The sequence below is a fragment of the Alexandromys fortis genome, unplaced genomic scaffold (genome assembly GCF_014885135.2).
Source record: "Alexandromys fortis isolate MF-2015 unplaced genomic scaffold, M_Fortis_MF-2015_v1.1 scaffold_12, whole genome shotgun sequence".
In the NCBI taxonomy this organism is placed as follows: Eukaryota; Metazoa; Chordata; class Mammalia; order Rodentia; family Cricetidae; genus Alexandromys; species Alexandromys fortis.
In genome coordinates, this window is record NW_026067937.1 from 466,871 (window position 1) to 483,968 (window position 17,098).

Below are 17,098 nucleotides of genomic sequence, written 5' to 3' on the forward strand. Positions count from 1 at the left end.
TACTTAAAAAAAATTCTTATTTGATCTAATCTACATGGGAAGCAGAAAGTAGAAAAAGACAAGATCTCCTGAGTAAATTGGGAGCATGGGGACCTTGGGGGAGGATTGAAAGGGGAAAGGGAGAGGCATGAAGGGGAGCAGAGAAAAATGTAGAGCTCAATAAATATTAATAAAAAATGTATACATAAATTTAAAAAAGAAACTGCTTATTTATTTGAATGATACTATTAAATGCATTAATTTGTTTCTTATCAATTTATTTATCTTAGCTATTTTTGCTGTTACATTTGTGATATAAAATTTACAATATGTTCAATGAGTAATTTAGGCATATAGCTTATTTCACTGTTGACTTATTTCCAAGAAACCATTTGAGCTCATAGTAAAACAAATACACATGACATTATAAACTTAAACACTGTACCAATAAATATATAGTTGAATTTTTATATTCCTCGGAAGCTCAAAGGAAATGTTAAATAATTTAGTGTTGTTTCCTAATTCTAAGTTTCATTTCTTTCTTTAACATTCGATTTGGAAATTTGGGGCAAATAAAATGGTTGCAAAGCCAATGATAACTTCAACTACAAAATGAAATTTTTGTCTGTTTAATTTAATGGTATTCTCTCCTGTGCACCATTATTTTTTTATTTCACAAAGAAACAAAGTCTACAGAATAGCATAGTAGATAAGTACTGGAGTATACCTAAAGTTAATGTCAAATACTGTTTTTGAAGAAAAATGCCATCAGGCACCTCTAAAGACTCTTCCTAAAACTTTCATTTAAATTTCATACAGCCTTGTGGATGAACTACTTACATCAGTCCCTTGAGTTCTTATCTTGACAATTACAATCAAATCAGGGTCAAATTTCTCAGCCTCAATTAGCCATGAAGCTAGTGAGAGTAAAGGACAGAAGTGTAAGACCCAGTGTATTAGGGATCCAGTTGTAATATAAAATAAATAGGTACCAGGGCAAGCTTCTGTGAGTGAATTATTTGTATTGGATGGTTCCCTATGGTGATTAGCTTGTCAGAACTGTAAACCTCACCTCACATCTTATAAACTGTCCCTAGATACCATACAAGGGGGATTTATATTTTGTTCAAATAACACTTTGACAGAAACTTCAATAAAGTAGAAGACCCAAATCAAATCAACCACAATGAGTTATGCTGCAATCATAAATGCGCTTAGTTATAAAATCATTACTATAGTGTTCTTTATAGCATATTGTACACACACACACACACACACACACACACACACGCATTGTCCATGACCTACAAGTTCTCTTTTCACGGTTCATGCTAGAGTACCGTGGAGTTGTCTGTTTTTTGACTTAATGCTATTGATCTACCCTTAAATGTTGATTAAACTTTATCATCTGCTTTATTTTTTGTGTTCAACAGTAATTCAAAATTAAGTTACTGTTGATTTTAGCCTCTTCTGACTTGCCTCTTCTGGTTTCCTTTCAGAGGGAAAGTAGTCCTGTGGGACTGCTCACAATCACTCAGAACAGGCACAAGTAGCCTTTTTTTTTTTTTTGTATTTATCTGAGAACATAGATGAAATGGCTTTCTTCTGTAGGCCTATTTTTTAACCCATTGGCTAGCAACATAGCAGATTTATAGTTTCATAAATAATATGTGAAGACCAACTGTTATTTTCAGGAGTTACAGAAGACCTAACCTTTCAAACAATAATCAGTCTTTTGATTACCCAGCTCTTAATGTCTCATAGACACTAAGTAACTTCCCTAACTTTTGTGATGATTAAATTATAATATTCTACCCCTAAAAGAAGATACTTTGACTTTGAATCCCCTTTGTTCCCCTTGATGTCCCATTTATATATTGCATTTCAGCTTGTGTTCTCTTCAGTGCTTTGACTTTATTGAATTCAGTTTTCAAATCTTGAGTTTTCTTCATCATTTCATTAATCCATGCTTTTGTATTTTCTTGAACATCCTTTCAAACATTTATTTGTTATCTTCTTGGGTTTCAGTGAATAAAGCATATGGCTTTTCTTTTAAATTTTGTATTCTAGAGTTTATCCAGGTAGTTCTTAGTAGAGAATACATCTTTCTGTAGGAGTAGTGAGTGTGGGGATTGCATCCCAAGACTAAATTCTTAGCACAAAGGTGATTTATTTGCCTCAGAGGATGGTGGCAGGGATAAGAGGCAAAGGTGGGAGACAGAGGACTCTGGGAGAAGGGGAAGAGAACAAGGAAGAGGCAGCAAGGATATTTGTGTGTGTTTGGGCATACAAAGGACTGCTTCTAGACAAAGAGGAGACAGACGTGGCCCATAGGCAAATGGCAGTTTACAAAGGTAAAAGGGGGAAACCTGTGTTAGGATGAGGTGTTTAGTTTTAATCGGGCATGCTAATTAGGTGAACCAAAAGGCTTTTGAATCCTGGACTTTAGAACTTTGGTAGCTGGAGTTGGTAGTCAGCTTTAGGAGGAGAATATGGCCAAATAAGTGAGTATTTGGTAGCTAGCTTTAGGAATCTAATCTAATGGTTTTTAGCAAGACAGAGGGAATAGGTGAAAAGAGAAGGCCTGGCAGAGTCACGTTTGCCATCCTCATGTTGGCTAGAGTCCCTTCAGTGAGTTTATTGGGAGACATATTGTCTTTGCCATTCATATTGCTTTGTTTTTTTGATTTGACATCAACATGTGAATTTCCTACCTTTTGGTTGTAAAGCTACTCAAATGAACTGTTTATCTAGACCAGACAAATGTCTCCTAAAGCATGGGACTGGATATAGCCCTGTAAACACAAGGGATGGCAGTGAGACTAGGGAAGGATGGGAGTGGAAAAGACATCCTCACTAGTCTAAGGTGACTCTTGAACCAAGCGAATTCTAAGGCTACAAATTGGGCTAGGCCTGTGGGATGGGGTGCTGGTGGAGGGAATGGAAAAGGGAAGAAAGAGCTTTTCTGTTGAAGTGGTCACATAACAAAGAGTTACCCCAGGCTCTAGGTGGAGAGCTAGGCTTATGTATTTGCCTTCTCATTAGGATGTTGGGAGAAGGGAGGAAGAGTAGATATGACTTACCAGACAAAGGTGTCTCAGTGTCATGGCAGCAGGTCTGGAATTGGTTCCACGCATTACTTTTTATCAGAATGTCTGAATAACCTTGTTGGAAAGCTCATTTCTCTCCAATTATATTTCAGATTCTCCTCTATATTCCATGTTGCAAATGCATGCTTAGTCACCTCCAGGGCCTTAGTATTCCCTGAGGCTGCTTCGTAGTGTATTGGTAATCAAATAATTCGGCATTTTTTTTACATGCTTTGAGTTTTTTAGGATATGTTTTTTTTTTTTTCAGGTTCCCTATCCTCAGTTTCCCAAGGGACTAACTGGGGACATCGCCTTGGGCTCCTGGGAGCCACTCTAGGTTCAAGTCTCTTGCCAACACNCATGTGTGTGTATGTGTGCACATTCAGATCTTTAAATGGTGATACATTACCCAGTCATTTTTATTTCATAAGTGCAAACAAAAAGTCAACTTAATGTATAGAATGGGAAGAGGATGAGTCATAGACAAAATATTACTAACAGTCTTTTCACTGGTGGATCACAACTCTTCTTACTATTACACTGTTCTAGAGAAACCAGACTTCCTGCCATTAAGGACTTTTAGATCCTGTGATGATAGTTTCACTCCAAAGGAAGACCATGTTCTAATTTTCTGATATTTATAATGTATGGGAAAGGAACTCCACAGATTATAGCTTCTTTTTAATTTCAGAAAGCTGTAGGACTTTCAAAATCTATTTGACATGTCAATTACTAGGTCCCTTTTCTTGAGGACATCAAGCGTTAGAAAATAATACTTTCAGATGAACATTCTGAGAAAACTACAAAAATATGAGAAAGGGGATGGAAAATAATGTGTATGAAATACATGATTTAAAAATTTTAGTATCTTTTATAATTTGCAAGAACATCTACATTCTTTGTAATATAAGTGCAGATATAACCTTGTAAGAAGAATTAATTTCACCATGGCAATTTAAAAGAATAAGATTATTACCTCCTTTATTGCCAGGAATATAAGTTGTTATTAATGTAGAAGAATGAGTATCCCCGAGATTCCAAAGTTAAAAGTGGCTCTCAGGTTGAAGTACACTCATGTATAATAATAGCTGCATGGTCAGGTATTACTTGATCCAAATCATAAAATGTAGAACATGAAATACTTTTGTTTGAGGACACAGATTCTGTAAACAGAACAAATGTAACTCTTTATTCCTTTTTAATCTATTCTCCATCAAACACAAACAAAACAGACTTGTGTGATGATAATAAATTGCTCTTTGGGCTGACAAGGGAGGGAGACTTGATTGGGGGAGGGGGAGGGAAATGGGAGGCTGTGGCAGGGAGGAGGCAGAAATCTTTAATAAATAAATAAATAAATAAATTTAAAAATATATCAGTCTCTGTGAAAAATTAAATGCATTAAATTAAAAGAAAGTAATTAAAATTATTTCTATTTTGGGGGAAACTATGCTCTTAAATTTCTGTATATTGCTGCATATCTAAACTTCACGAATAGTATGCCTCATACAGTAAGCAGTTATCATCTGGTCTGTGGTTCAAAGAGAATTCAAGGGAAGACCCTGACAAATTGAAGATAAAACATAGTATCCATGAAGCAGCACCTAAAAACACTGCATAGATACAGCTAGTAAGCTGAACTTGGTGCAAGCATCATTGCCAGGAAATACATCAGATAAGTTTTGCTACTACCATGTAACAATGTATATTCTTACATTGCTCTTGTTGCCAACTAACTTTCTATATTTTAGAAAAGTGTTTTTGTTAGATGTGGAAAATACCAAATCGGTTATTTGTGGGTTACTAAAGTAATTATTATTGTATGACAGAAAACTGTAAGAAGCCATATATTCATAATCAGAAACCCAATTAACAGTGCAGAAGAGGCAGTCTCCATTTGTCCTACTCCCAGATAAATGACTTAAACAGAGCATTTCTACCCCCTTTCCTGTTTAGACTCCTTCACATTAAATAACGCTAACATTTTAGTTAGAGTAATTGGTCAATGGCAAATTTCATGGTATGGTCAATATAGAATAATTATTTCTTCCTTTCGTTCTAGGAACCTGTTAAAATTTCCAGATAACACAGATGCAGAATATTTCAGAGGTGACTGAATTCATCTTTGTGGGGTTAACAGATGCCCCAGAGTTGCAATTCCTTTTATTTATCATCTTTACCCTTATTTATTTGATCACACTACTTGGGAACCTTGGGATGATTCTGTTGATTTTCCTGGACTCCCGACTCCACAATCCCATGTACATATTTCTTAGTAACCTCTCACTGGTAGACTGTGTTTATGCCTCAGCTATCACTCCCAGGGTAATAGAAGGGTTTCTCACAGAACACAAGGTCATATCCTACAATGCATGTGCAGCCCAAATGTTCTTCTTAATAGCCTTTGCAATTATTGAAGGTTTCCTTATTGCTTCAATGGCTTTTGACCGCCATGCAGCAGTATGTAAACCCTTGCATTACTCTACCACCATGACAACTACAAAATGTTCCCTGCTTATTGTTGGCTCTTATATCAATGGACTCTTGCAATCTTCCATCCATGTTGCCCTCACTTTCCACCTCTCCTTCTGTCATTCCAATGTAATTAACCACTTTTTCTGTGACATTCCCCCATTGCTGGCTATTTCTTGTTCTGATATTTCTAACAATGAAATTGTATTGATGACGTTGGCAGCATTCAATGTTACTTTAACTATATTGGTTGTCTTGAACTCTTACCTACTTATTTTTATTGCAATTGTGAGAATGCGTTCAGTTGAGGGCCGGAAGAAGGCCATTTCTACCTGCGCATCCCATCTCACCACTGTTTCCATCTTCTATGGTACCATCATCTTCATGTACTTACAGCCCAGCTCTAGTCACTCCATGGACACTGACAAAGTAGCATCTGTGTTCTACACAATGATCATCCCCATGCTAAACCCTCTTGTTTACAGCCTGAGGAACAAAGAGGTCAAGAATGCATTCAAGAAAATTGCTGTGAAAGTATTGTCTGCACTAGAATTAGTCTACTAAGTGTAAAGTACACGAAAATGATATAAAACTTCAAAACATATTGCTTGTAAGTATTTTATTATAATTATTTTTACTTTAATTTCTCTTAATAGATATTTCATGGGTGAGTAGATATTTCATGAATGAAGTCTTTTCTATTCATTCTTTTTATTTTTCCTATGCATTTTATATATTTCATTATTAGAATAAAGCAACTCAATTTTAAAAATCAAGATTCTAATCCAGCAGTACTCCAAATTACACCACATTTCAAATATGAGTTGCTGTCCTATAACTATTTCCTCTGAATTGAAGCACTTGTCCTTGAGAGTGGAAGGATACTATAGAACTTAAAATATAACTCAAAATTAAACACTAATATGTGTCAAAATCTTAAAAGATTTATGCTGTCAATGAAACTTACCTGCCTCCAGATCTTATAAAGATACAAGACTAACAAACTCAGAACTTTAAAACTCTAATAGGAAAAATGGCATACTAGAAAGAAGAGACTCCCAAACCAAGCTTCTTGTAAGTTATTTATTGAGTTATAGGTATTCAGATTTCTTCCTGAGTGGTCACCCAAGATAGGTGGGCTTTTCAAAAATGAATCTGCGCCTTTAATCCCAGCACTCTGGAGGCAGAAGCAGGTGGATCTCTGTGAGTTCGAGACCAGCCTGGTCTAAAGAGCTAGTTCCAGGACAGGCTCCAAAGCCACAGAGAAACCCTGTCTCAAAAAAAAAAAAAAAAAAAAAAACCAACAAAAAAAGTGAATCTGTCTAGAGACACCCATGTTACTGTAGGCAACTTCTCACCCATACTTTTGTAAGCCACAGCCTCTACCAAACTAATTGATTCTGCAGGATAGATTTGGATGAAATACTTTCTTTGGTCTTTCACTAGGGCTCTGCCTATGTACACATCACAGGATAGTCTTAAAATAAAGCTACTATGATGGCAAAATATAGACAGATAAGTTCAGGATAGATAGATACATACATACATACATAGAGAAGTACATGGATAAAGATAGATAATAAATACCAGAGTCATATTCTCAAATACTCTTTAAAGTTTTATTGATTTCTTGTTTCATATAATGTGATGTGATCATAATCACCCTTGCTCATTCAATTTTTTTTCTCTACCCATCTAATTTTCTGCCCTTTGTTTTCTTCACTTTGAGACATAATTTGTGTATTCAATATAATCTTGAATATTTGTCAAAAAAAAAAGAAAGTGACAGCTGTGGTCAATTCAAGACAGAAGCAATTATTCCTTATCCAGAGAACACTGTTGCATAACATTCAATGAGTGCTGGACATCTATCCATGTAATAAGTAACTTCTGCAATCCTTCAGTACCCTGAGGCCATGCACCTCCCTGTGTATTCAGGCTTGAAAATGCAACCCAGTATGATGAATAGGATCCCAAAATTAAAAGAGTCAGAGGCAGCCCCTGCTCCCGCTGTTAGGGGTCCCATAGAAGACCAAACTACACACCTGTATCCTATATGCAGAGTGCCTAAGTCATTCTCATGCAGGCTCCCTGATTGTTGGTTCAGTTGCTGTAGTTAGTTGATTCTGTGAGGTTTTTTTGTCATGTTCTTGACTGCTCTGGCTCCTACACATCTTTCTACTCTGATGGAACTTGGAAAAATCATCCTGAGTGAGGTACCCAGACAAATGAAGACACACATGGTACGTAATCACTCATAAGTGGATATTAGCTGTAAAAGAAAGTATAATAATGCTACAGTCTACAGACCCAGAGACTCAGTAGCAAGGAGAGTGCACACCGCATACCCCGATCTCCCTGGGAAGAGGAAATAGAAGAGGTTTCCTAAGTGGACTGAGGGCAAGTGTTGATGAGAACATGAGTAATCATGTTGCTAGGGCACGGAGTGGGAGAGTGCTGTGGGTACATTTCAGGGTTGGTGGAAGCCTGGCATGGGGAATCCCCCAGAATTCTATGGGAAGGACCCCAGATTAGATGACCTGGCCATCTCCTGTGACCATATTGGTGCCTGGCCCCATTGTCATCAGAGCGGCACCAACCAGGAACTGATGGAGGCAGATGCAGAGACCTACCACCAAATATTAGGTGGAGTTTGGGAATCCAGCACTTTATTTCTTAAAAATAAAATGAAAGTCAAAATTAAAAATTGCCAGGAAAAAAATTCTTAGGAGGATATCTTAAAGTTAAGCCAGGCCATATTGTTTCCAAATTCAGTTGGTAACTTACTATTAAAAATCTTGCACAGATTGGAAATGACTAATCAACATTAGGAAAATGTAATTGGGAGATCTGCCCTCATGCTGTTCATGGCTAAAAATTTCTTCATGTCCAATTTTAGCAGTGGTGTTCCAATGTGATTTTTTTTAATGATTAGAACTGCTATATTGAAAAGAAATCAATTTATAAATTCCCTAGTCCCTGTTGATGATTCAGATACTCTAGTCTGTATCAGTTTCCGTCTTCAGTGAGGAGCATTACCCAAGTCTTAGGGACTTCAAAACACAGGAAACAGTCAAATAAAAGGCGAAGTATAGTCCAGAAAGACAAAAGTTTCTATGAGTAGGGAATTACATTAAAATTATTTGTGATTATTAGCTTTATACACCCATCTCTTTTTTTTGGTTTTAATGTTTTATTTTAATTTTGATTACTCTTTTTAAATAAAAAAAATCAACCTTAAAGCTATAACCTGTGAGTACTGTCTTCATCAGAGTCTGTGACAATAACAAGCAATATTTATACCAGGCAACATTCAAAACACTTGTTTGTTTTTGGAATATGTTCAGCTGGCTTATCTTCATAAACACTCTGAACAAAATGAAATGGTGGACTAGTTGTTGTTTTTCAGTATGATGGAGACATATGAAGCAAAGCTTGTACTTAGGCCCATGCCCATAAACCAGGTGGCAGGGGTGCATGCCTTTACTCCCAGGACCGGGGAGGCAGAGGTAGGTGGATCTCTGAGTTCTGGGCCAGCCTGGTCAACAGAGAGAGTTCCAGGACAGCCAGAACTGCACAGAGAAATCCTATTTACAAAAATAAAATAAAGTAAAATGAGAAAAAGAAAGAGAATATCATTTGTGTTTTAGTGATATATTTCTGACAGGAGAGTATTATGGGATGACAGGTTTGATATTAACATTGCCCTCAACAAGCTTCCTTCTGGACCTCTTTCCTCATAGTTGAAGGATTAGAATATTTAGTTATACCATTTTTTTTCTGAAATTTTTTCCTGTCCTATGTCCAAATCAGATCTATAGCTGTGATTCAATTGTTAATTTACTTTGAAGGAAATAAACAGAGCAGGATTCTTTGATTTTAGGTGATTATAGAGATAAAATATCATTTAATTGTATTACGTCAAAAACAGTTAACCTAAAGCCAGAAAATGCTTATTTTTTTTTCATTTTAAATGTAAAGGTTGCTGACTGAAAAAACATACTGTTAACAGAATTAAACATTACAGTAAATTATAAATTATTATTGTTCTCAAAGATTTCTCTTTTTTAATGAAACAGTGTTATTGTTAAATAACAGTTTGAATCTCTGGAGCAGTTTATAACTTTTGTTGTGCTCTTCCAGTACTGAGTCCTAAATTTGGCAGCTGTTTCTTGACTGATGCCCTCAGTGTCCCCTGCTTTTATGTGGTGGCATTTGGACCCTTAGCTCCTTTGTTCACATCATATCAACAAGCACATCACTCACTTCATCCCCAGTGAATTTTCTGGACTCCGTTGCTCTGCTTGTACATACTCACCAAACAGAACGTGAACTCCTGGGAATCCATAACTGAGGGCTCTCCCTTTGAGTTGTCTCTCAGGAAACTGCTCTCGTTTCGTACTAGTCAAGTCACAGCTTGTGCAACTTCAGAAAAATATCTCTTCCTAAATACAGTTTCTCTGCTGCTTAACCAGCATTTTCTATTTTTTTTTACTAAAAGATGCTTCTTTGCAATAAAATGGTTTTGATGGTTTCAAAAAGATAGGAATTATAAAACATATATTTTTTCCTGTGCTGAAAAAACTGACACGAAATATATATTCTAAAAAACATCTGCCTAAAAAGAGAAGGAAGAGTGCAGGATATAATTAAGCACACCTTGGAACTCATCCTGGCACAAGAAGTGGGATGGATGGGAGGAGGAAGAAGAGTCAGAGACCGAGAGGTTAGAATGGAGAGAGGTGGGGAGGAAACATGGATTAAAGACATCTTCCGTAGGACCTAATCGATCCCAGTGGGGATGCCTCATCTACGAACAGTTAAACTTCCTTGTTTAACAGGTACAGTGCCACTTCTGCTGTGATTCAGGTTAGGGAATTCATGTTTTTATTTGTTTTCTTCCCCTGTCATTCCTTCTCCTTGTACTTTGTTTAGAAGGAATACTGGGAGAGTTGGAGCTATTCAAGCAGAGCTGGTCTCCTCTCAGTTGCTGTTATCATCATAAACTGTTATCTCTCATCTGAGTTTTTTTTTCTTCAAAAAGCCAAATATTTCTACTTGTCCATTCTTTTCCCCTGAGTTTTCCTTAGAGAAACAGGATAACTCTCATGCTTGATAAACTCTAAAATCACGTCAAACCCCTGAAGCTCAGAGAGCTAGAATGATGTGACCAGGGCCATGGAGTTCATAAATGAATTATCCAGAACATAGTATCAATAGCAAGTTTGATTTTTTTTAATTAAGTTGTTGCATGAGATTAGAATTGTGACATATTTATAGAGGTGGTTTATGGAAAGGGTCATTTGAAACATTCATGTTGATTTGTTTTGGAAATTTCTAAGGAAAGTGCACATCCATAATAAAATTTCCTTGTTTATTATCAACTTGTGAAAATGAAATGTGGCCTATTACTATATTAATTATCCATGAGAATAAAAAATTAATGCCTATCATAATTTTAGAAGTGCAAAGTGATGGCTTGGTCACCCATTCACCCAAAATGTGGAAGGGTTCACTTCTTATTTCATAAATCCCATTTATCTTTTGCTTTATGCTTGCTGTGTTACATTTGGCTAGTAATAAATGATTTTTCTTCCCCTGAAGAAACCTTCTTTATTGGTAGTACATCTCTAAGAATATAATCATGATATATTAAAAAATAATCATGTAAATTGTAGTCATTTTACATATTTCAGAATATCTTTGAATAAGGAGACTATACCATTTCAAAAAACTGCTTTGGATATATTTGACTTGGGAAAAGTTAATCATGTGAAAATTGTTTATTTAAATCCAGTGTTCTAACAAGTTTTTGATGTTGATACATATGAGCTTTGTTTGAGGAAAGTTCTTTATTTAAATTAGGCTGAAATCATGATTTTAAAACACAGGTAAGGATGGATAAGATATTTGTAACTTAGAGGATCCTGTTTTGCCTATTCACTAAGTGCCTGAAGGTCTGCTTTGGGAAATGCCGTCATTTGATCATGAGATTTGTGTGTGTTTTTCTTCTTTACGTTATTTATTTGCTTATATTTCATGTGCATGTGTGCTTTGTTGGCATGTATGTCTGAGCACAGTACACATTCTTGATGCTTGACGAAGGTAGAAGGAAGCTTTGGATTCTCTCTAACTTCAGTTACAGGTGGTTGTGAGCTTCCAGGTGGGTGCTGGGAACTGAAACAGGGGCCACTTGAAGAGCAACCAATGTTCTTTACTGCTGAGCTATTTACAGCTCCTCTAACTACGAATCTCTTAAAATGTAAAATTGCTATTTAAAGTGGTATATAATATATAGCCATGCTTTTTGTGCCAATGCTGATAGAAGTATAATGTTAAATTCTGAAAATGTTTTATGTCGGTCTTGAGAAATGGCTAAATGTAAAAACAACTTTCCATATGTGTGTGAAATACTTATTTCGAAGCCGCAGGACTTACATAAAGCCAGGCAAATGTATCCACCCCCATACACTCACACATCCATATACATGCATACAGACATGTCATACAGAAACATAAATGATATATACATACTGCATGAAATACATAAATTAAAAAATTGTCAGTGCTGCTTGTACACTTTTTTCCCCCATGTTTAGTTCACATTCTGTTTTATGGTCATGTTCTTTCTATTTTAGTGAGAAAATTTATTCCAGATTAAGTAGGTTTTAATGTTAAAATAACAGACACAGGGACTTCCCTTCTTGTGAAGTTTGTATATACAGTTTTTAACATGTGTACTTAAATATATTTTAACTCTGGTTGATAATCTTAGGTTATCATTGTATCCATCATTACTATATTGAATATTATTTCTCATCCAAACCATGACTCTTTGGAGAGTGAAAGATTTGCAATAATTCTACCAGAACACTAGAATATAGTTAGATACATATATTTAAAAGTGTGGATCTTTTTAGACATACATTGAAAGAATTAGATCTCAGTCTTCTTAGCTATCTTGTTTGCCCACATTTTAAAGAGAATTGTAAAATTACAGTTGAGCAGTACACCAGATCTGGACCATACGAAACAGTGTACAAATTTGTAGGTTAGGACTGGTTTGGAAGTTAGGGAAGTCTCTGAACACCCTCCCAACGTCATACATTTAGTTTTGTGGGCTATTTCAATAAGGTCACTGGTAATATAAAATAAAGACAGTGTATATATTTATTACACAATATAACATACTCAGACTGTTTCTTTGATGTCTTTTATTATTCTTGCTTCTAAGCGCTGGAGACGTTTAAAGGTATTAGAATTGTGTTACTTTAGTGGTTTTTTTTTCCAAAGATATGTATCTAATTTAATTACAAGCTTAGAATTTGTCTCAAGTGTTAAACATAAGAAGCCTTCGACTTTTTTGTCTTGTATTTGTTATTTTTTATTTTTCAGATTTTATATTTGTTCTATGACTGCTTTTAGAAATATCTAGTCTCATTCCCACCTTCATGAATATATCTAGATTTCATTCAAGTATTTAATAAAATCATTATGCTATGAACCACACCAATTTTACGCTATCTCCAATAATGAGAAGTTATTAGAAATATTGCTAGTTTTCAGCTAGCTATAAAGTACTAAAACTAGCATCACAGCACTGTGGCCAATTTGACCTCATGGTGAAATATTAATGTGTCTTGGTTTTCCAGTGAATCTTACTGCTATTCTGATGAAACACTTACTGCTCAAGATAAAGCCAAGTCTTAATTCTGAAAATTTGAATTTAGGGCAAACAATACTATTTTTATGTTTGTTCCTATCTTTAAAGCTGTCTACTTCTGCAAAATAAAGTAGTTGAAAACAATGTTATGTTCATTGCTAAAGAGTAATTGTTTTCTATTTTGGTAAGGTCTTTCTAGATATGACATTTGGTGCAGGAGGACACACAAAAGCTATTCTGCAGAAGGAACCAGATATTACTGTCTATGCTTTAGACCGAGACCCAACAGCTTATGCAATAGCCAAGCAGCTTTCACAAGTGTATCCGTAAGTAACTCTCTATTTAACTTTGGTGCTAAGTTCTACCAAGTTTGGTTTATCTTCCTGGAATTTGTTTTACCTTGACTGTTGGTCTATTTTTTCATTACTGGCTATTTCACTGTTCACATCCGTCACTGCAAAAGAAAGAATTAATATAAATGTGTTTATAGTGCACATAAAGCAATGCCATCAATGCACACATACTTTCTAAATTTGTGGGAATAAAATATAAAGAAGGACTCCAGTATATAAGATTAAATATATGTTGAAATTTCCACAAAGAATAATTTGACAATGAAATATTGCCAGGAAATCACGCTTGTTAGCTGTATTTAGTGACCTTTGCCTCAAGTATGTACTGCTCACCAAGCAGAGACATGCTGATCTAAATCTTGAGCCTGGGAAGGATATCAAGACATCTTCTCAAAATATTACACAATATAATACAATGCAAAAATTACTTGCTTCAAGTTTAGCTGAATAACATATATGACATCTCACAGAGTATCTGTGTCTCACAATATTGCACCTGCTTTCTCTGAATTTTCTCCAATTCATATGTAGTGATTTATCCTTTTGTCAGAACTAGTGGATTCTCACTCTGCTACCTTTCAAACAAATAGGATCAGAGTTGGTTCAGCAGGTAAGTGTGCATGCCTCCAAGCCTGACCACCTGAGTTCAGTCAATCACTCTCACTTGCTGAAAGGACAGAGCTAACTGCAAGTCTTCCACTGATCTCTTATCTTCTCATATATGCCTTGGTGTGCACACTCACATGGACCCTCATATGTGGGCACACACAGCACATCCTAAATATTGTCTTAATGAGCAATCATTAAAGAATACGGTGGCTTACATAGTAAAATCTGTATCATATGGTATTTGTAATACTTTAGTCTAGAAGAGACAGTGTCTTGGGCGACTGTTTCCAAGTATAAGAACTATTTTCAGCCAACGAGAATGTTATTCTCTCACACTCCACACCTGGAATCAGGAAAAATAGAATGGAATTTCAGAGGAGTTTGACTATTGCTTACCACTGTCAGCAATGGGATGGCATGGCTGGTGAAACAGCACAGCCTGGCCATGGGCAGCTTTATGCAGAGGCTGAGAGGACAGTATGCTGCACTCGGTGGAGGAGGGCCGTGTTTTCCACTCTCTCAGCAGATTTTGCAGATCTACAGAGGAGGATTCACACTTTCAATGAATTTTTTAGTAATGTACATTCTTCTGAAAGTCTCTTGGCTTGATCCCATTTTCTTTTTTCTTCTAGAAACAATGGCCCTTTATTTTTCTATTACATTAAGAAGTGCTTCCATTATCACATGTACTCACGCATAGGTGGTTTTAAACATAAAGCAAAGAAAAGCAGCCCACAAACCACAATCCCAGAGAACCTAGACAACAATGAGGACCCTGAGAGAAACATACATGGATCTAATCTACATGGGAAGTAGAAAAAGACAAAATCTCCTGAGAAAATTGGGAACATGGGGACCTTGGGAGAGGCTTGAAGGGGAAGGGAGATGCAGGGAGGGGAGCAGAGAAAACTGTAGATCAATAAAAACAAAACCAAAAAACAGTGACTTCCAACAGAGGGAAAATGTATGAAAAAGGTGGCAGAAAGTAAACTGAAGGAACAACATAGGTTTGAGAAATTAGCCTAATTACAGTCACAGATCTATGAATCATAATTTAGAAAAAAATATTCTATAAAATGAAAATACCTGGTTATAAAGTAACACACTAATTTTTAAATAGAAAATTTTAAAATGAAATATGAAGAGATTAATATGTTAATATAGAATGAATTTTTAAAACTTGATAAGAAGACCACAAAATCCAATTGTCAAAATGGACATAAAAATTCTTGTTAGATTTCTTCACAGAAGATTTGAAAAAATGTCCCAACTTAGTATTGGTAATGAAATTATAGTTGTACACTATGGGAAATGAAATTAGAGTGGTACTCTGTGGAAAAGTACATTTTTGTTTATGAGGATAGAGGGAACATATACATATTCATTTTAAAGGATATTTCTAATATTAATATAAAGATATGCTTTTTTAAAAAATGAAAGTTGCCTAATAAAAGAGGAAGTGCCTAACAAGACCCTTCTTTAGGCTTCAACAGTGTGTATATATTGTATGCATAGTTGACAGGAAGCTTAGAGAAGGGAACAACATTTAAAAGAAGCTGTATTTATATGATCGCATCTTTGCATATTCATGTAAATTATAATATACGATGTATTGTACAGTGTGTACATGCATACATAAATACCTTATTGTATCAATAGTATAAAATGTATACAATGAAAATTTTTTCTTGGAATACTGGATGATTATTGGAATATTATCTTCTTGAAGGAAGTAACCACAATTTATTTTAGAGAATATAGTGGAGTAAGTAATTTGTTATTTTAGTATGAATATCTTTTGAGAAAGTAAAGGTAATTACTTCTTTTCATATATTTATGTTGCTGTCATTTTAAAACATTTTACACTTCTGAAATTTTTCATATTATTTACCCCATCATATTATTACCCTATTAATAAACCCAGCATTTTCTCTGAAAACTGAACAAGAGGCAAATGCTGACTCTTCTGTTAAACAAGCTTAGCTCTTTTCAGAAGAGATGACATGTTAGATTACCTGCTGTTTGGAAACTGGACCTTTCCCCAGTGCCTCTGAAGACTGCACTGAGGAAACACATTTAAACTGGAGCAGTAGGGCACTGGAAGATGGATGTTGAAGGCAATTTAACCACATGTAGGCTTCTTTCTAATTTCTGGAGGAACAAGATGTGTTCCATATATTAAATACAGAAAAGATAGAAAAATGTTTGAAGAGTGAAATATAAATTATGCTGATTTCATTATTGTATTTTTAAGACAGATTTTTAAAAGCCTAGCTTTATTTCAAAAGTTTCCTGCATAGCGATATAATTAGAGAATTTATCTGTATAATTAAGTATTTATCATCTTTACACTAGATGTTTGACATTTGCCTTCTCTTGTTACACTGCTATTTCTCAATTTTTGTCATATTTGCATATCAAGTCAAAAAGGGGCAAGTCTTTAATTCATGGCTTTGGGTTATTTTTTATGCATTCTCAACCAAATGACAGTGACTGGACATAACTTAGTTATATTCTCAGTCAAAGCCAAAGCAGGTGAGCCTGGTTTTCAGAGCAGCTCACTCAGGTCATAGTCTCCATGAAGCAGAAAAAGAGAATCCCTACACTCTCTAAAAGACATCCTTTTCGAGGGCTGTCTTTCTTACCACGATCCAGCATCCCAACACCCCACCCCCAACCCTGCCCTGCTGTATGCTAGGACCAGTGCTCAACAACAGTTTTAAGCTCCTACTTTAAGCTCCTACTCTGAGGCTACCCACCCAGAGCAGTGAGCCTCAAGGTCCCCAGTAAGAGAGCCCGGCACCCTCAGCCTGGGCTCCAGGGGCTCCTGTGTTCTCCTGGATCCTGCACTGCCTGCCCTGTCCTTCCTTCTGTCCCTGGATCACTGGGCTACCAGGCGGCCCTGTTTAGGTGCTGAAGAGTTCCATCTGGAC

General features: G+C 35.8%; 2 protein-coding genes across 3 annotated transcripts in view; both read left to right on the forward strand.

Moving 5' to 3' along the window:
- The window catches only part of Mettl15 (methyltransferase 15, mitochondrial 12S rRNA N4-cytidine), a 185,103-nt gene that overhangs the window by 65,910 nt on the left and 102,095 nt on the right, over positions 1–17,098 (forward strand). For both annotated transcript variants that reach the window (XR_007592640.1, XM_050146938.1), the window contains exon 4: positions 13,393–13,529. Coding sequence is in view for 1 of the 2 variants with exons in the window: in XM_050146938.1 (XP_050002895.1) it covers positions 13,393–13,529 (137 nt within the window). In the remaining variant the exon portion in view is untranslated. The remainder of the gene's footprint in view (positions 1–13,392; positions 13,530–17,098) is intronic.
- LOC126504562 (olfactory receptor 5B12-like) lies at positions 5,157–6,104 on the forward strand. Its single transcript, XM_050146941.1, has one exon. The coding sequence runs from the start codon at positions 5,160–5,162 to the stop codon at positions 6,102–6,104; it is 945 nt and encodes a 314-aa protein (XP_050002898.1). The 5' UTR covers positions 5,157–5,159.